This window comes from Oryzias latipes, chromosome 18 (genome assembly GCF_002234675.1).
Source record: "Oryzias latipes chromosome 18, ASM223467v1".
NCBI lineage: Eukaryota > Metazoa > Chordata > Actinopteri > Beloniformes > Adrianichthyidae > Oryzias > Oryzias latipes.
The window spans coordinates 30268433-30287659 of record NC_019876.2 but is presented as its reverse complement, the minus strand read 5'-3'; the positions used below and the strand labels follow the sequence as shown (position 1 = coordinate 30287659).

Sequence of the window (19227 nt, the reverse complement as noted above, 5' to 3'; positions counted from 1 at the left end):
AATCACACGCTTCATGTTCTACGTTGGTTTACGTGTTCTTAGCGTGTTTATTCCTACTTCTTCTGTGGTTTTAACGTGGTTCATTCCTGATCCATCTGTGAACATTTCACCTAAAGACCACAACTTTCTCACTTTTTCCACGTTTGTTCACGTATGACCAGCTTACATCCGTGTAATACAAATGTGCGACACGGCCTTTAGAAAAAGCACCTGAGATGATGTCAGTGTTACACACATGCAATCACACACCCATTAAGGATAGGCAAGTTATTTCCATGCAAAACAAAGGGTAGTGCTGATGGAGAGGTTATGGGAGAAACTGTTCCATCAAAGACTGTACATACGGATGTTTTCTTTCTTCTGGGTATGACATTCCAGTGGAAAATTTGGATTAAAAAAAACTATGATATTCCTTCAAGTAAATGTTGCTGTGAGATGAAAAGAAGGACCTTTTCACATCTCTGGACTGAAGTTTTCACATGGCTGCAGGGGTCAAGCATGGCTGGGAGGTGATTGATCAAATATTGAGTATTATTATATGTAAATCATGACAAATGCTTTTAAATGTAGTCTATATTTTTATAACCTTTCATGGGTAACATGAAGGAAATCTCAAAAGGAATGTAGACGTTCTAAAGGTCTTAAGGGGCAGTAAAGGGATTTTACTAAAAGGGAAAAAGCAGTTAGAAGAAAAGGCATTTAGACGCTAACCACACAACTAACCTGCTGACCTAAAGGGCCACAATTCTGCCACCGTGTCAAACTGGAGCCCACTGCTCGAATGCCTTCAAACTGGGCCTCAGTTTCTCGGTACGTGTTCTGATTGGAGTGTTTCACTCTGTCTACATACGTCCTATTTCACATTTGAACAATATTGGATTCAAATTATGCAAATATTACAAAAAAATCCAGAAAAAAACAAGAAAGAATTGAAACCTCTGAAGATTAGCATGAAGACGGTTAGCTAAAGATTTTTTGTTTCATTGCCTTATTGGTTAGATTTAAAAGGTTAACACAACTACTGGCAGTTATCATGTTAATGATCTTAAACTGAGGCCTTGATTATAACTGGACTCTGTAAAACTACGCATGCTTCGTTTACTCTTCAGTTTCTGGTTTATTACTGCATTAGCATTAGCATTAGCACGTTGAAAAGCAGTTTGGGTAACGTTACTGAGAAGAAAAGTCTCTTACATTTCTCCAGGGTTCTGCTGACCTGAAAGACACAATGACAGAAGCTCAGTTAGTTCCTGTGAAGGTGAGCAGTTCTCCAGAACATGTTCTCACACTTCTGTTCTTCAGGGTTCTAAAGGTTGGTTGAGAAGTCTTTGCTCATCCAAGTAACTTCTACAGTTCTAACTTCTGATGTGGATTTGGGTTATTTATGTGCTTACTGCTTCAGACGTGTGACACGTTGGTGTCATGTGATACAAAATGCCAATTAAATGTCTGCCGGCTCAGAGCTCTCTCGTTAGTGGTTAATTGGTAATTTGTGTGTGCGTGTGATGGGGGTGTCATAGCAGGACTGAACCTGAGCCAGAAGACCAGAACTGTCTCAGCCCCCCCTCTGTTCTCTATTTGGGACCTAGATGTTTCCATGAGTCCTCTTTTAAATGTCCGTCCCCTCTGTCCATGACGGGACAACGCTGTCTTTAAAGTCCAACTGGGATAAGTACGGTTCCTGTGGCTCCTTTTCTTGTTGGTTCCCTTTGAGTTTGTTTGTTCATTAGTGGACGGTTGGCATTTGCATCTGCCGACATCCTATCTGTTTATTTAACTTTTGTGCGACACACACCTGAAGCTGTCAGCATATGAACAACTTGAATTCTCCATCAGCAGATAGAACTAAGGCAGCCGCCTGGTTGAGCAGCAAAAAGGTTTCTACAACCACCTTTATGTCCATCTGGAGATCAGAACCCTGAGACTCAGTTGGTTTGAACTCCTGCATGTCATTCAGACATCAGTACTTGTGCCTCAGAATATGAACCACAATAACACGTCACAATGCCTTTCTGTCTACCATTATTAAGATAAACACTTGACAACACAGCTAATGTTGTTTTACCAGTTACCAGACAATGAACATGAAGAATTGGCAGATTAGTGGGAACAAACGGGAAGCAGAGGCCGCCTTTACCTCTTCTTCTTGCTCTTGGTCTGAATCAGACTCCTTTTGAGAGCAAAACACAGCAAGAAGCAGAAAGAGGTACAGATACAAAAAGTAGCAACATTAAAAGGAGAGAAGAAGACAATGTATGGTCATTTTAACAGACAAGTGTCCCCTTTAGCCTGGAAAACACAGCAGCTTGTGGGGATGGTAGCCACACTGGGGGTCAGGTTTTCTATAGAAGTACTATAGATTACTGAACATGTCACACAGAAAATGATCAAACTGTAATAGAAGCAATGACACGGTAAGAGGAAGGGAATGAAAGGCCAATCAGACGTAAGCCAGCTCCACCTCAGTGTGTTTTTTATGCTGTAGATGCCATCCTCGTACAGACGCCTAGCCGTCCTGTCACATTCTACAGGTTTCCATACTTAGTTCTAATGTTTCAGAGCTGGAAGAAGTTCGGTTGTTGTTTGGTAAATACAGACTGTGTGTTCTTTCTTCTTTTCTTGTTTCCTGAAAGGTGAGAACTGTGCTGCAGCCCTACCTTGGAGTAGGACGGCAGGGTGATGTTGAGGTTGCATATGGCGTTTTGTGTTAGCGCCCTGTAATTCCTGGGTTCTTTCATGAAAGACAGTCGGCCACACGGCTCCTGAGTGTTGTCTCGAATCTACAAAAACAAGAAATTCAGCCTCATTGCAAAGGTTTTCTGTTCAAACCAATGGTTGTCCAGAAAAAAGTTGTTTACTTTAATAAAAAGCGCCAGTCTGTTCTCTTTAAAGGCATAAAAGCTGAAAAGATGATGCTGGCCACTTTTAGTGAGAGGAACCAGGTTTCCAAAGCAATCTGCATAGATGGGTTTGCCTTCCAGAACCTGAGAAGAGAGAGAGCCACGGTGACTTTCAGTTAGAGTCATTAAAGAGCAAGAATGCACATGTCTCCTTTTATAAGTGAATATTAGAAGAGATACTGCTTTTAAAAACACATTTCCTTTATGTGCAATTTAAAGTGATCACTTTCCTTTCAGTACTTTCTACATAAAAGACCAAAACCTTCTTCTAAGTAGACTTTTTTCTTTCTTTTGTGGTTAAAACGATAAAAACCACCACAGACAGAAATAGCGATCAGTGTTTAAAGGTTAGATGGAAACCGACTGTAGAGTGAATGTTTGAGCCTTTTCTTTCAGACTGATTTTCTGAAAACCCTTCAGGGTGTCCTCTCCTCTACGGTTCCTCCTTTCTCACCTCCACGTCTCGGCTGCGGGCCACTTCGGTGAAGTTCTCCTGCTGTTCCAGGGTTTTATCGATCTTGTCATCAGTCATGCAGAAGCAGCGAAGGCGAGCCTCAATGGGATCGTGGGTCTTGGCAAAGATGACGAACTTGGCCATGTATGGAACACAGATGATCTCCCGGTACACCTGAGTGGAGAAGTTGATGGATTCTTGGACTTGTCTACAGTCGATGAGCCAAAACCTGGAAACCAAAGACCAACATGGCAGAGTTACCGATAGGAACGGGTTTGTCCGCTACAACAGTCTAAAATGAAGACATAGATGTGGTGATTGAGCCTTGAAATGTTTTACCGAGCAGAAACATTGGTAGTAAAGGAGACGCAATCGTTGATGAATGTTAATGGAGTGGTTCCAGTGATGTCTTCCCACTGGGCGGGGGTGGTTCCACCTGGATGATGTTTATAGATCACAGAGTCAGGAGGCTTAAAGCTCTTTTAGTTTTACATTTGAACCTGAGAGCATGGTCTTACCGGTGATGCTGCAGAGCAGTCGTAATGTGGGCGTGTATCCTCCAAAGCCGTTGAGAACTGGGTCCGAGTTGCTCCCTGGAACCGGGATGGTCATGGTGATGGGCTTATGGAACTTCCTCCTGCGGGGCTCCAGGGTTACAATGGGGCTGAAGGTGGCCTTGTTCCCCAAGATCTTCCTCACTACATTAACACTCACTGGCTGGGCCTGTCGAAGAAAAGAGAGCACAGCTATCTTAGGGGTAGCTACCAAGGACCTCATTGCAGCTGTCTGAGTTATTACCATGAGAGGGGTATCTGCAGAAATCCCACAATACTGGGGCATTAATGTTCCCAGATCATTTATAGACCATGGATACCACACATTTCTCATCAACCTATGAGGCCTAAGGTGAAAAAACTGTGTCTGCACTAGAGTTGTACTGGAATGTGAGCTTCCAGTCATGGGCTCTACCTAAACACATCTGCCTCTACAGCACATGTGTCAAACTCAAGGGCCGCGGGCCAAATGTGGCCCGCCATGTCATTTCATGTGGCCCGCGAGAGCATAAAACATTTTCATTTCTTAGAATAAAAAATAAAAATTGCTGTGTATTTATTCATATCTGAGGGAAAATGGACTTGAAATATTGGATTGGACTACTATACATTAGGACTTAAACTCTGTCCATATAACCTAACCTGACAGAATCAAATTTAAAAGGATTTATGCTAAAGTAACAAGCAAACAGATGTTTCTATGCAACTGTAATTGTAACTTTAAAAAGTTATCATGAATTATTAATGAGTTATTTAACATTAAAGAGTAGTTACACATATTTTTCATAACATTTAGTTACATGTAGAAGTTACATCTGGCCCTTTGAGGACAGACACTATGCTGATGTGGCCCCCAGTGAAAATGAGTTGGACCCCCCCGATCTACAGGAAGTGGAAAGCAGCTGTGTGTGGAGGTCGACATTCGCTGCTCCTCCACTCTTGACCTATACATTCTGGCTACACCACGCCTCTTGTGCACTGTGTGGGTGCGCATGCTTCTTAGTTGTGCCCCCTGATTTATGCTCATGGCCCTTTGTGTACGGTGTCCTTGTCTGGATTGTGCTTCTGTGTTAAATAGTATATATTTTCACATATTTACATGTAGAATGCGTTGTTGAAATATGACTTTTACCCCGCCATCCTCTTGTAACCCATCTATGGGTTAAGGGGGGGGGCTTTTTATGGCGGCCCTGGAGTCAACTTTGACCTACATGAGTGTTTTTGTCATCCTGTTTGGGTTGTACTGAGACCAACGTCAGTATTGGGGGAGTTTATCTTCTGTGAGAAAATAAAGTTCTATTCTAGTCTAGTCTCTTCTATTCTATCCCTTTAGTGTAGTGGTTAATGAATTGAATCGATGGATTTGAAAACTACCTGCAGTCCGACCCGTATCCTCTTGGTGAGCGCCCCCTCGGGGAAAACAGCCTGCACCTGGGGCACAACCGTGCTGCTGAGGATCCCTCCCTCAGGACCAATCAGATGACTGTCTTGTTTAATGCGTGACACAGCAGCAAAGTATTGTGGGAAGTCCCTGGTGATGATTCTGCAAATGCGCTTTCTTTCCAGCTCTTCAGGTGTGTCCAGGTCTAAAATAAAACATGGCCAAGATAAGAAAGAGCCCCAACGTCAGGAAACTTCTTACCTCTCTGCAACAGACAACCCACCTTCATCCATGCCGTTGAGGATCTGGTTCAGTTCCTCTTGGGTGTGTTCGCAGTGATGCTCCTTCCAGCTCTCCCCCGTCTCACTTCTCAGAATCACCAGCTCACGCTCCCTCCCTCGCAGGGAGGCAAAGTGGGGGATCTCCACTATCACAGGGCTGGAGAAGCAAACAGAAGAAGCTTTAGATAGTGAGATGCAGCTCACTGGAATAAAAAACACACAAGTCTTTGACGGTAAACAGATCCAGACGTTATTTTCAACTGATTTGTCTTTGATGTCAAAAAGTCGTCTTCAACGAGGAATAGTATTTTAGTCTATGCTAGGGCCTAAACTAAAATACTATTCCTCTTTGTTTAGGTACTGAGCCTTAATACTTATGACAAAGATGCAGGCAAAAAAAGTTCTAAAGTTGCTCTCCAATCATCTTTTGATCTAAAAGTGGTCTGTCAATTATGATTACAATTATGATTACACTCTCTCCTGCTAGCTTACAGCCCCTCACAACCCTAAGCTAACAACAAAACCATCTGATCCGTCCATCCGTCCAGTTCTGATCCAGATTCCTGCTCAGACCAGGAAAACAAAGACAGAAAGGGGCGGGGCAGGGATACTTAGGCCCCGCCCATTTAGCAGCTATGTCACTGCTACAAGCGTTTTTCAACTAGATGTTTTCTTCTGATCCCAATTCATTACGATTTGAATAAAGAAACACTCAGAAATGCAATTTTAAACCTAATTTCCATTTTACTAGTCCTGCATCGTGAGAAAAATGATACAAGAAGACGTTAGAAATCCCATTTTCACCTGAGTGGGTCTTTAAGACACGGATCAGGTTTACCAAATGACCTGTGAATTTGTTTCTGATTTAAAAGACAGAAAGTCTGTTTTTGTAGAAGAGGATTAGGTAGAAGTGAGAACTGGACCGAGGGTTTGGCGCGGGGCTGTTTCTGCTTAGTCATCGTTTTAGAAGACAGCGTTTTGTTGGGCGTTAGCCATTTCCACATGAACTCATACATTTGGGTTTTCTTCATCACTGAGACGGCAGCATTGTCTTCTGATACTCACCTGACCTGCACCGTTTGAAAGCATTGAACGGCGGCCCACACCACACATGCTTTGCACAGGAAAACATGGGCCAAGCACAGCTACTGAAGCAGACCTACTGGTCTTTTCTGGTGACATTTAGAGGGGCCTTCAGCCGGACACAAGCAACTAGTTATGTCACAAATGATATATTTGACCGTTACGTTTTGGTCTTCACCAAACAGTTTCTGTGAAGAATCGTCCTTGACTTTAATGTAGTCCAAAGGCCAGATAACCCTTTAACTGTCACTCAGAAAAATGGGGAACCACAGATGAGAACATGAAGCATCCACACAGAAACCAGGATGAGACAGAGAGGGAGCACAGAAGTCATGAGAACTAGAATGAAGGAAACAAAGATGAGGGAACTAAACAGGAAATGCAAAGACTGACAATAGCATCCATGGATTGTTTCATATGGAACAGGACATTTTGGCTTTTCACCCTACCCAAGAAATTTAGTCCCTGGTGGACCAAGCTGGAGGATTCTGCTAACCAAACTCTCGCCCTCATTAAGGGGTGGGGGGGCAGTGGGAAGGTGCAGTTTACTGTATCCGGACGCAGCAGTGTGGAGGAAAGAGCACAGACAACGTTTGGGTTTGGTAAAAACTGTCCGTTTGGGTTCAGACGTGTTCAAAGCACAGAAGCAGCTTCACACCCAGAACTTCTGTCAAATAAACTCAAACACTGACCTTGTACAAATGTTTCAAATGTGTGAAAAAGATAAATGAAGTGTGAAAGTCCCTCTGGATCCTTTCTGTGTCTGTAATCATGATTGGATTTCTTTTTCAAAACCAATGTGGGAAAAGTTTTTGTTACATTTTCTTGTTGAACAAGAATTACAAAAGTGAAAAACGTCATTTCAGTCATCCATTCATAGAATCCCGTTGTAGTGGAAAGGCATGCTGCTGGCAGAGTCTCATTGATTCAAACCATCAGGACACACCATCATCTGCAGCACACATAAAAGCCATCCTGGAGCAATGCTGCTGGTCTTCAGGACACAGAAAGAGTTTGAGCCATTTCAGGCCTGAGATGTTAAGGAAATCAAACATGCTGAAGAGCAAAGCCGGACGCTGGCAAAGAGCAGGAAACAGTTTTAGTAAGGCAAAGGCTGGGGGGGGGATTAATAACAAACACACACCAGAACAGGAATGTTGCACAATCATTGTCTCCATCGTCCCACACTATAGAGTACAACAACATTTGTTCTCCAGCTCTCATCTGGGGTGAGCTAAGGAATCCTTTTGGTGGTTTATTTACCAGATACAGCGGTGGGGGGGGGTGAGGTCCCTATTTTAGAGTCTCTGCTGGGACTCAAACCCACGATCTCCCAGCTCGGGTGGACACTCTGAGCTGCTGGGTTTAGAGCAGTTCGAGACATGGCTGTCTTCTCTTTCAAACTGAACTCCAGATTTTCTTTCTGCTCCTCTTTGATCAGGTCACCATTTTTTGAACCTGGACTTGAACCCAGATGTCAACGGGGCTTCCCCAAAACTCTGAGGCAGAATCTGAAGTCTGCCCCTACCCTTCTGGCTCCTCGTATTGTATCCTATTGTATGGGCATTTGGAGCTGTAGTGGTGTCCCAAAGTCTTTTCTTTTAGGGAGGAGCCATTGTGGCTCACCTCTTGGGTGAAAGCTAGAAAATCGATGTTGTGTATTTTCTGAGAGCTAGCAGCTACGCGCTAACGTAGCTCACCGGCTACTATTGATGCCCTCATTCAATGGGAGAAACATTCAGATTTGAAGACACAATTTTTCCATTTCTCTCCGCTTGGAGGGATAAATGAAGGGATAGGGAGAAGCTGTAGGGGTAGGGAGGCAATTCAGATTCAGACTTCTTCTCTTCTAAGAAATCTCCCTTTTAGTTTGCTGCTGAGGAGTACAATCTCTGCAGGAAGTGCAGCGTCTGCTCCAAACTTTGTTTTCACTGAAAGATATCTGTCTGAGGAGCATCCAAAGGTACTACTGACCAATGATGTACAGTGGTCCATGAATGGGTTGCTTTTCATAGTGAGCTGTAGAAAGTTTTGCCCTTGTTATCCCTTGTTCTATCCTAGGCACTTTAACATTGGGTCAACTAGACCCATTAGACAGTGGGGTCATCTAGACCCACTAGACAGTGCTCTGAACCTTTTTTCTTCAATGATTTGTGATCTTCACTGGTGTCCATGGATTCCATGAAATCTTTCCACCTTTATCCACCTTTGTCATGGTAGGGAGAACACCTCAATGGAAGGGGGGGTCATAGGATAGCACAAGGGATACATGAACCACAAAAACTTTCTTAAAGCGTGTGACCATGACCGATTTTGGTGTCTACCCGAGCTCAGAACTACAGGTGATGACTGGGACATCAACTACGATACTTTTGAGGCCCCCTCTCTCATAAGCTTTAGTCTCCTTACAGCCAACACCTCCCTGCAGCCTTACTTACCCGAGGAACTGAGCTCCTGAGGGCCCCACCTCGATGAGCCTGCTGGCCAGACCCTCACCCTCCACCATGGGTGGCATGGTGGCCAGACGGTGTCTCTTCACCAGCCGACACGTGATCCGTGTTGGAGCGCTGCACTTCCTGGGTGGAATGATGATGCGGAGGCCGTTGTGCCGGCAACCACGCATGGCGCCACCTCGAGCGTCCACCATAAAGCTGACCAGGAAACTGAGAGGAAGGAGGCAGTTTTTACACCAATTCAACCCAAATCCTAGACATCAGGCCCATTGAATGATGAAGTCACAGACACCAAAGCATGAACGCTAAAGAGACCCCACAAACACCTAACCCTTAAAAAAGTTAGACTCTCTCCTGCTAGCTTACAGCCCCCCCCCACAGCCCCAACCTAACATTAGCGGTGCAACAAAAGTGGATTCCAATCCATCCGTCCATCCAGTTCTGATCCAGATTCCAGCTCAGACCAGGAAAACAAAGACGTTCATGGATCTGATCAGAAAGGGGCGGAGCCTAGATGCACGGTAAAAACAACACCTTCACTTTATGTCAGTAATCAGCAGAGAAAGTGACGTTGCCCCCCCACAACCGCTGCTTTATAAACTCCCACTGTCTGTCACACACCTATGTGTGTGACACCTGTTCTCCGCATGTGACCCCTCCCCTGGGGGGGCGGTGAGCTGCAGACAGAGCCGCAGCCGGGAGCCATTCCCCCCCAATCCCCCCCTTAATGCTGAGTGTCCAGCAGGGAGGCACTGGGTCTTTGGTTTGACTTATTGGGGCAGTGGGATGTAGATTCACTAAAAGACAAAAGTCTGTTCAAATAAACAGTTGGACTAAATCATCAGCTCATGAAATAAGGCACTGCAAGACTTTGGTGTCTGTTTGTTCACCACAGAACGGACTCCAGGATGTTTTTCACTCAACACTTCATGCAAAGCCACACTGATGGACATGGATCATATGAAGAACATGTGATGACATGAACACGCTGGTCGTCTCCTTCAGCATCACGCCCAGAGAGGAAGTGACTGTTAGAATACTGCAGCCCCCCCCCCATCAAACCGGATGTTAATAAAAACTGACAAACCGATGCAGGAAACAAACCTGCCCTGAACTTCCACCGCCTCATTTACTCTCAAAAGGTTTCTGAACAGAACAGTGTTTGGACCACGGTCAGCTGAAGCGTGATGCGACAGCGGAGCGCCGGTCCGTGAGGCCACGCGTGTTCAGGACGGTGACATGTACACCTCTCCACCCGGAGAGCACACTGTAAGTGGGGGGCCATGACGATGAGAAGGAGAGGGATTCAAACCAACAGGTCACCTGCTGTGGTCTCCATGGCACGGAGAGCAGCGGCTAAAAACCAGATCAGATGGAGAGAAAGGAAAAGTCAAGCAGGAACACTTGGAGGCGGAGTCTGGGCCATTTCTACACAACTTTCCTCTAGTGTTATCTGCTGTCCTCAGTAAGAGGAAGGACTAGAGTGGAAAACAGACATTCATAGGAGAGATTTCCCCTCTGATTTCTAACATATCATGAAAATGAACGTTTTTTAGGAATGTGTTTGGTTTTGAAACATTCCTAACTAGTCATGTTTGCTGCACAAGAAAAAACTTCCTGTCTGAGCAGAAAAAGTGGGAAAAGAAAGGAAATCCTGGTGAAAACCTTGTGACCTTTGATCCTGCAGAGGTTCATCCCTGACCGCTGCTCTTTCCATTTAGGCTGCTGAAATGATGCTGGACCCACTATGTGCCCCGTGCACACGTTTTTCTCCGCAGTAATGTTGGTTTACAGCTGCACTTACCCCGAGTGGACGGGGCTGGAGGACAGAGCCACGTTGTCCAGGTTGTCTGCACACCAACTCAGCCTGTAGGAGTCCCTCTCATTGTCTCTAGCAAGAGACGACAGCTTCAAAGGAAACAAACACGTCTGTAAAGAACCACGGCAGACAAAAAGAAGGCTTGTCCAAGAAGAGAGTCAGGAAAATCAGAGTGAAGAGGCACAGGTATAGGAGAGAACCCCATTACCATGGAAGCCTTAAATATGAAGAACTGTTTGTGCACCTGCTGACTGAGCACGTCCTCCAGCACGCCCTCATGTCTGGGGGAGTAGTAACCATGGTGGGTGGGTGTGAAGGACCTCTCTGCACTGGAAAAAAACAAAACAGAGACATCGGAAAGTCAAAAGCAGAGAGAAATGGAAGAAATGAGTCACACAGAAAACGTGGTTCCACTCCAAACAGAGGGTGTGTGTGTGGGTGGGGGTGGGGGTGGGGGGTCATTACTGGACCATCCTGGATCAGATAACACTTTAATTTAACATCTCAGAGGTCATCAGCGTTTGTTCTTTTTCAGTTCCAAACTTTTAGTCCAACAACTTCAGTCACTGTCAGACAATCAGCAGCTGGAAACAGAGAGTCTTTGCATTTATTTATTCCCTTTGTTCCCTTTCAGGGTCACGGGGCTGCCGGAGCCCATCCCGGGCACCTGTGGGCGAAGGCGGGGGGCACCCTGGACAGGTCGCCAGTCTGTGGCTTGTTTGTTTTCACAGGGTAAAGAACCCTCATGAAACAAATGTGTCCGTTTGTGTCTGTCTTTACAGAAAGCAGGATTCATTCTGGATTCATCAGAAAATATTATTGGAAAAAGTCAACGTGAATTTAATATCTGGTTAAAATATCACAAGACAAAACGGTTGTGTTTGGATGTTGTTGTAATGTGATGGCATGAGGGAAATGTCTGTGTCACTGTTGAACCTGTAGCAGGAATCGTGTCATTGTAGAGGTCAGAGGTCACACTTAAAGGGCTTGTTTTTCACACGTTTCATGGTAGAATTCTCTACCGTTGCTCTTCTCTCACTGTTGTAATTCTGTTAGACCCAACACTATTTAAAAGGTGGGGGGTGGGGGGGCTTTTTTGGGGAACAGAATGGCCTCCAGTTTATTCCCGCCTGTCTCCCCGGCATTAATGTGACCGTTTTAAACTTCCAACGCAGTGAATCTGCACATTTCTATCACTTTTGGACAACTCTCTCTAAAAAAAAAGAGACGTCATCTTTAGGGCCTAAATCACGGAACATTTGAAAACACGTACCTTTGCAATCGACTATGAAGGGATGACAACAGACACCGACCATGAAGAATGAGTGAAAACACAAACACACACGTGTGCAAACACAAACACAAAGACACACACACACACCGACACACACAAACACAAAGACAAATACACACGTGTGCAAACACACTTTGTTAGTTGGTTCATGCTCAAAAGGAAAAGTGCCGTCGTTAGTACAGGAAGTACGCTGATTTATGACATCCCATAATCTATGTAGAGCTTTGACACACTGAATGGACACACACAAACACACAGACACACACACGCAAACAAACACACACACACAGACACACACACACACATCTTTAAACAGAGACACATCCACTGTGTGGTGTAGGATCTTCTCTGGGATGCAGTAGACCTCAAACACTGTCCGGTGCTGCAGAGGACCATGTACCTGTCGGTGCGCCCCCCCTCCAGGCTGAAGTGAAGGTAGTTCATTCCATCCAGGTACTGTCCAGGCAGGGAGTCGTCTCCCAGCTCCCGGAGGTCCTCTGGCCTCAGATACTCCCCTCCGTCTCCGGTCATGGTGTCGTCACCTTGACAGACAGGAGACAGGCGTTGTAGTTCCATCCCATCAGACCACTCCAGTTTTTCTATTTACAGGTATGTGGACTAAAATGACAGACACTGGATGAGGCTACAGGGCCAGTGGACAGTAGTATGCCACTTTACTCTCTTACATGTCTATGAAGACTCTCATTCATCCAGGTTGGTTCCATTGTAGTAGGTTTAGGGGATGTCATCTGGACTTGGTTTTAAAGTTGGAAGACGTTTCACCTCTTATCCAAGAGGCTTTGTCAATTCTGAAATAGCTGGTCTAAACCTACTACAATTTACCTTCTTACATTTGGAAAAGGTTAGCACTGTTTCAAGGTTCCTCTTGGTGAAGTTGGGGAAGCTTTTGCTCGATTTTTGGCTTTTAAATAGTTGAGAAGAGATTTAGTATGGAAGAGATTTCTCTGTAGGAGCTGACGGCTTCATGTACCCTGAGCTGCCCCTTCCTCCGATGAGGGTCATGTGGATCCACCAACAGTCTGCCCTGCACAGAAGCAGGACACTCTCTGGACACGGTACTGTTTCATCAGAGGGACTTTGGAAATAGTTCTTAATGTTGGCAGCATCCACTTCAGTTTACAAAAATATTTCCATAAAAATGTGAAAGTTCAATGGTCCTAAAAACAAAACTAGTCTGTCTTTTCACTTCATTTGACCCAGAATGAGAGTGGCTGAAGCATCTCATCCATGTTCATACCAGATAGTCTTTGACGGTTGTTCAAAAGCTTCATTTTGGTCCAAATATAATCACTACAATCTCTACATAACTGTCCTCTACTTCCAGGTTCTTTCTTGATGCAGATGTGATGCGTCACAGAACAGCAAATCCAGAATGAAGAGAAAAAGCTCTACGGCTGCTTCTCTACTGCGCTGCAGGGTGAGGGAAGGACGGCTCCAACGTTTAACATTCAACATTTACCACAAACATCCATGTCTGTCTTTAACTCAGTCATGTTTAGAAATGGACATACACGACTTTAAGCCTCATCATTTTTACACAAAAGGATAATTACTCCAGACAACACTGCTGGAATAGGATGATTTTCCCCTGAAATATAGTGGGGCACAAACATATTTAGTCTGCCACCCATTCTGCAAGTGGTAGAACTTCAGACGCTGACATCGGTCAGTGTTGTTCATCACACTGACACTTCAGCTGTGAGAGACGGAATGCAAACCAAAGAATCCAGGGAATCACATTGTCTGATTTTTGAAGAATGTATTTGTAAAATATGGTGGAAAATAAGTATTTGGTCAAAAATCCAAAGTAGCATTCATCCTTTTCTAACCACAGATCAGTCATCCCTTTGCAGGAAAGCTGCCTTGATCCATGGTACTTCCACCTCCATGCTTAACATGTGTAACTCGTAGATGTGACTCAGCATTCCTCCTCTTTCAAACGTGGCGTGTGGCGTTTATACTAAAGAGTTCCAGTAGGGTTTCATCTGGTCACATGACCTTCTCCCAGTCCTCCTCTGGATTCTCCTGGGGGTCTCTGGATAATTTCAGATGGGCTTGGACATGTACTGGCTTAGGAACTGATAGTAGCCTTTGTTGCTTTGGTCCAGTCTCTGCAGATCATTCACTTGGTCCCCCTCATGGGATGAGATCTTGTGTGGACCCCCAGATGGAGGGACATCATCAGTCATCTTGTGTGTCTCTCATATTCTAATATTTGCTCCACAGCTGATTTCCTCAGATCAAGCTGCTTTCTTACTAGTCTTCTCAGCCTGGAGAAGGTCTGCAGTCCTGCCCCTGGTGTCTTTAGACAGCTCTTTGGTCCTGGCCATAGTGGAGTTCTGACTGGGACTGTTGGTGGTTGTGACCGTCCTCTGTTCCACAGGTAACCAGTTCAAACAGGTGACATTATTACAGGTAACGAGTGGAGAACAGAGGAGCCTCTACAGGTCCATGAGGACAGAGGAGCCTCTACAGGTCCATGAGGATAGAGGAGCCTCTACAGGTCCATGAGGACAGAGGATCCTCTACAGGTCCATGAGGACAGAGGAGCCTCTACAGGTCCATGAGGACAGAGGATCCTCTACAGGTCCATGAGGACAGAGGATCCTCTACAGGTCCATGAGGACAGAGGAGCCTCTACAGGTCCATGAGGACAGAGGAGCCTCTACAGGTCCATGAGGACAGAGGATCCTCTACAGGTCCATGAGGACAGAGGATCCTCTACAGGTCCATGAGGACAGAGGATCCTCTACAGGTCCATGAGGACAGAGGAGCCTCTACAGGTCCATGAGGACAGAGGAGCCTCTACAGGTCCATGAGGACAGAGGATCCTCTACAGGTCCATGAGGACAGAGGATCCTCTACAGGTCCATGAGGACAGAGGAGCCTCTACAGGTCCATGAGGACAGAGGAGCCTCTACAGGTCCATGAGGACAGAGGATCCTCTACAGGTCCATGAGGACAGAGGATCCTCTACAGGTCCATGAGGATAGATGAGCCTCTACAGGTCCATGAGGATAGAGGATCATCTACAAGTCCAGGAGGACAGAGGAGCCTCTACAGGTCCATGAGGACAGAGGATCCTCTACAGGTCCATGAGGACAGAGGAGCCTCTACAGGTCCATGAGGACAGAGGAGCCTCTACAGGTCCATGAGGACAGAGGATCCTCTACAGGTCCATGAGGACAGAGGATCCTCTACAGGTCCATGAGGACAGAGGAGCCTCTACAGGTCCATGAGGACAGAGGATCCTCTACAGGTCCATGAGGACAGAGGATCCTCTACAGGTCCATGAGGACAGAGGATCCTCTACAGGTCCATGAGGATAGAGGATCCTCTACAGATCCATGAGGACAGAGGATCCTCTACAGGTCCATGAGGATAGAGGAGCCTCTACAGGTCCATGAGGACAGAGGAGCCTCTACAGGTCCATGAGGACAGAGGATCCTCTACAGGTCCATGAGGACAGAGGATCCTCTACAGGTCCATGAGGACAGAGGAGCCTCTACAGGTCCAGGAGGATAGAGGAGCCTCTACAGGTCCATGAGGACAGAGGATCCTCTACAGGTCCATGAGGACAGAGGAGCCTCTACAGGTCCATGAGGATAGAGGAGCCTCTACAGGTCCATGAGGACAGAGGATCTCTACAGGTCCATGAGGATAGAGGATCATCTACAAGTCCAGGAGGACAGAGGAGCCTCTACAGGTCCATGAGGATAGAGGAGCCTCTACAGGTCCAGGAGGATAGAGGATCTTCTACAGGTCCATGAGGATAGAGGATCTTCTACAGGTCCATGAGGACAGAGGATCTTCTACAGGTCCATGAGGATAGAGGAGCCTCTACAGGTCCATGAGGATAGAGGAGCCTCTACAGGTCCATGAGGACAGAGGATCCTCTACAGGTCCATGAGGACAGAGGATCCTCTACAGGTCCATGAGGACAGAGGATCCTCTACAGGTCCATGAGGACAGAGGATCCTCTACAGGTCCATGAGGATAGAGGATCCTCTACAGGTCCATGAGGTATCAGAAATCTTCCCCGTTTGTAGGAGACCAAATATTAATTGACAGAGGAATTTTTCAAAGTATTAATTTAAAATCCTACAAAGTGATTTCTGGATTCTTTCCCCCATTTTGTCAACCACCGTTGAAGTGTCTCTGTGATAGACATGCATGTGAGGATTGTGATTTTGGGCTTGGTTTTCAGTTTTGTTGGGTATTTCGGTGATTCTTGAATTGTATCGTTGAGTTGTTGTGCTGTCAGACATTCCAGGTTCATGTTGGTGATCGTCCACCTCTGTGTTCATTTCTGGTGAGTAGTCTGTGTCTGTCCATCATCTGCTTTGTCCTTCTGGTTTTCCTCCCTGGCCTTATCCTGTCTAAGTTCCTTAACAAACTGTAGGTTGGGTCTCCTCCCGTTTGAGACTATTAATAACTTATCTGATCTTTTGAAGTGGGACAACTTGCAGGACTGTGGCAGACTACATACTTTTTGCCTCAAGACTTTAAATAAAAGGATTTTTTTCTGAAATGCAATCTAATCCAAATAATTGTTGCGATAAAATTGCAGTATTTTTTAAAGTGAGCAGAGTAAAAGAGAGAAGTTTTTTCACTCTTCCTGAAAAAGAACGATGACTTCTTGATAAAAATATAAAACTGACTATAAATAATTGACGAGAACAATTCCTGAATCAGAAAAGATCTGTGACACGGAGAAGGCGGCGCTGAAACGAGGTTAGGACCTAAGCAGTGAAGCTGCAGGCTGTGAGGGAGCTGCTCTGGACTTTGGCAAAAAGCAACCGTAAGCTAGGCCAGTAGAAGAAAAGAGGAACATACTGTAGGTCAACAGAGAGATTTTGAAGCCAAAAGTGTAATGGCTCCCTAAAGATAAAGATAGACAACACATGTGAGTGGGGTCATGAAGCTCACGGCAGGTTCAACATTTTCCTTCACTTTACAGTGGATTCAAGTGAAAAGGAAAGGAAAAAATCAAATAAAGCAGTCTGAAATTCCTTTTTAAGACCTCGGATACTAAACCTTCGTTTGTGACAAAAGTGAGGACTCATCCCCGCTGAGGGCGGAGAGACTTCAAAGGTGAAATATAACATTCATTCCTCACAAAAAACAACCACAAAGAGGTATTTTGAGCCTCACACTATGACATCACAAAATGAGGAACCGCCCCTTCCAAGAAGAGTCTGCGCCCCCAGACTAACACACACGCCCACTTTCTCTGTGGAGCCAGCGGCGATCGGCTAAATGCTTGAGTTTTCTATGAACAATCTGAAAATCCATCTCTGCAAAAGTTTGGATGTTGTTTATTTTCGTGAGTGAAACGCTGACACGCTGCTGAGCCGGACTCTAGGATGATGTCATGAAATGGGTGGGGCCCACAAGGAGATAAAGGCGGAGCCTCAGAGATCGAGTCGCCCAACTTCCAGGTAGGAAACGATCCGTGAAAATAACTCATATTTTATTTCAAATGGTTCTTTAGTGTGCCAAAGGTAACATGTGATCATATTTATGATCCAGTTTCCTCTGAAAGGTTCATGAAAATCCTGATATAGAGCCTTTAACCAAAAGAGTTCTGTTGGTCAGGACCCTCTCTACTGGACACAGCTTGATGTTTTCATTTGTGCCATTCAGGCTAGCGTTTCAAATTTCTTAGAATGTTTCTAAAATGGCTTTTTCCTACAATCTTAAAATATTTAAAAAAAAATACACGATTACCATGGAAAAAATCTGAACTTTTGTCAACCGTTGTTGAGCGTTCAGGCTGCTATAGACCCAAACATGCTGCATCACAGCATCTTCTGCAGCTTTGGCTGTAAGGTGAGAGGCGCCGGTGGATGGAGATGGATGGAGATGGACGTCCAGGAGAGAAGGCAGATCTATCTTTTCAGGTTTCTGTTATGAGGAGAATACAGCGGCTTTTCCTGCTGATTTACAGATGTGCAGGTGCTTCCATGGCAGATTCACGTCAGTAACAGCAAAAACGCCACAGATCAAAGCGGCACGCCACGCCGAATGCCTTCCTCCTCAGAGCTACTGTCAGACACCACATCCTCCACAGATCAGGGACTCATCATCCCTTCATCTAAGCTTTGATGAGAGCGCACGGTTAGCATATCATGGAGCCGTGCACGACTCACCCTCTTCATCAGACACGTCCAAGACCTCCGTCATGGTCTCTGGCACGTTCAGCTTGTGTTTCTCTGTCACCGTCTGTAAATGGCAAACACACAAACAGGAAAATGTTTATGGAAGAATCATCATCTGTGTGCGACGAGGCACGTGCGCCCACATCAGGCCTGTCAGGACATCTACACACCTGCTTAGATTCAGATGTTTGCTGATGAAAGTGGAGCTAATGGTTAGCAGCTATGCATTTAGCCTCTTCCCAGCAGCAACACATCTCACTGTGCAGATAGACTGTTGTCTCCTGGGTGGAGCTGAGACACTTTTCTTTGTGTGTGTATTTATGTGCACGTGTGTACATGATTGTGCGTGTGGTACCGTGGTGGTGGTGACGACCTCCTCAGTGACCACCCTCAGCGTGTCCACCACAGAAATGTAGCCCAGCCTCCGAGCGATTCCCAGAGCGGTGTTACCGTTCTGGAGAAAACAGACGAGCGTTTGGATTGGCCTGGAGCCACGCGTGGAAGAATGCAAACCGCTGCACGTGTGCGTTTGCTCACCACGGTGACAGCGTTGGGTTTGGCACCGTGCTGCAGCAGAACATTGATGATGTGTGTGTTTCCCTGCTGGGCGGCTTGATGAAGAGGCGTGTAACCGTTCTAGGGAGGAAAGACAGAAAATCTAACTGCTGATGTCAAACATTTGCCACTGCAGCTCGTATCGACTCCTCTTGTTGTTGCTACTTTCAGCTAACATGTCATGAAGCTGAGGATGTACTAGATTTGCCTGTTGGAGAGAAAATATGGGAATCATTCAGAATGAACAGCTGGTTTCTGCTCCCATCAGAAA

At 45.6% G+C, this 19227-nt stretch overlaps 1 protein-coding gene across 31 annotated transcripts in view; it reads right to left on the bottom strand.

The window, feature by feature from the left end:
• Positions 1 to 19227, bottom strand: part of ank2 (ankyrin 2) — a 182276-nt gene that overhangs the window by 27958 nt on the left and 135091 nt on the right. For 17 of the 31 annotated variants that reach the window (XM_023949052.1, XM_023949054.1, XM_023949058.1 and 14 more), the window contains 19 exons: positions 18939 to 19037; positions 18757 to 18855; positions 18393 to 18465; positions 17077 to 17121; positions 12620 to 12761; positions 11170 to 11254; positions 10911 to 11014; positions 10430 to 10462; positions 9092 to 9316; positions 7103 to 7201; positions 5573 to 5727; positions 5283 to 5494; positions 3873 to 4077; positions 3694 to 3790; positions 3355 to 3583; positions 2859 to 2984; positions 2658 to 2780; positions 2138 to 2170; positions 1195 to 1216 (listed from right to left, as the gene is read on the bottom strand). In XM_023949052.1, the coding sequence (XP_023804820.1) occupies positions 1195 to 1216; positions 2138 to 2170; positions 2658 to 2780; positions 2859 to 2984; positions 3355 to 3583; positions 3694 to 3790; positions 3873 to 4077; positions 5283 to 5494; positions 5573 to 5727; positions 7103 to 7201; positions 9092 to 9316; positions 10430 to 10462; positions 10911 to 11014; positions 11170 to 11254; positions 12620 to 12761; positions 17077 to 17121; positions 18393 to 18465; positions 18757 to 18855; positions 18939 to 19037 (2206 nt within the window). The remainder of the gene's footprint in view (positions 1 to 1194; positions 1217 to 2137; positions 2171 to 2657; positions 2781 to 2858; positions 2985 to 3354; positions 3584 to 3693; positions 3791 to 3872; positions 4078 to 5282; positions 5495 to 5572; positions 5728 to 7102; positions 7202 to 9091; positions 9317 to 10429; positions 10463 to 10910; positions 11015 to 11169; positions 11255 to 12619; positions 12762 to 17076; positions 17122 to 18392; positions 18466 to 18756; positions 18856 to 18938; positions 19038 to 19227) is intronic. The other 14 variants (XM_023949050.1, XM_023949068.1, XM_023949069.1 and 11 more) reach the window with 7 other exon arrangements.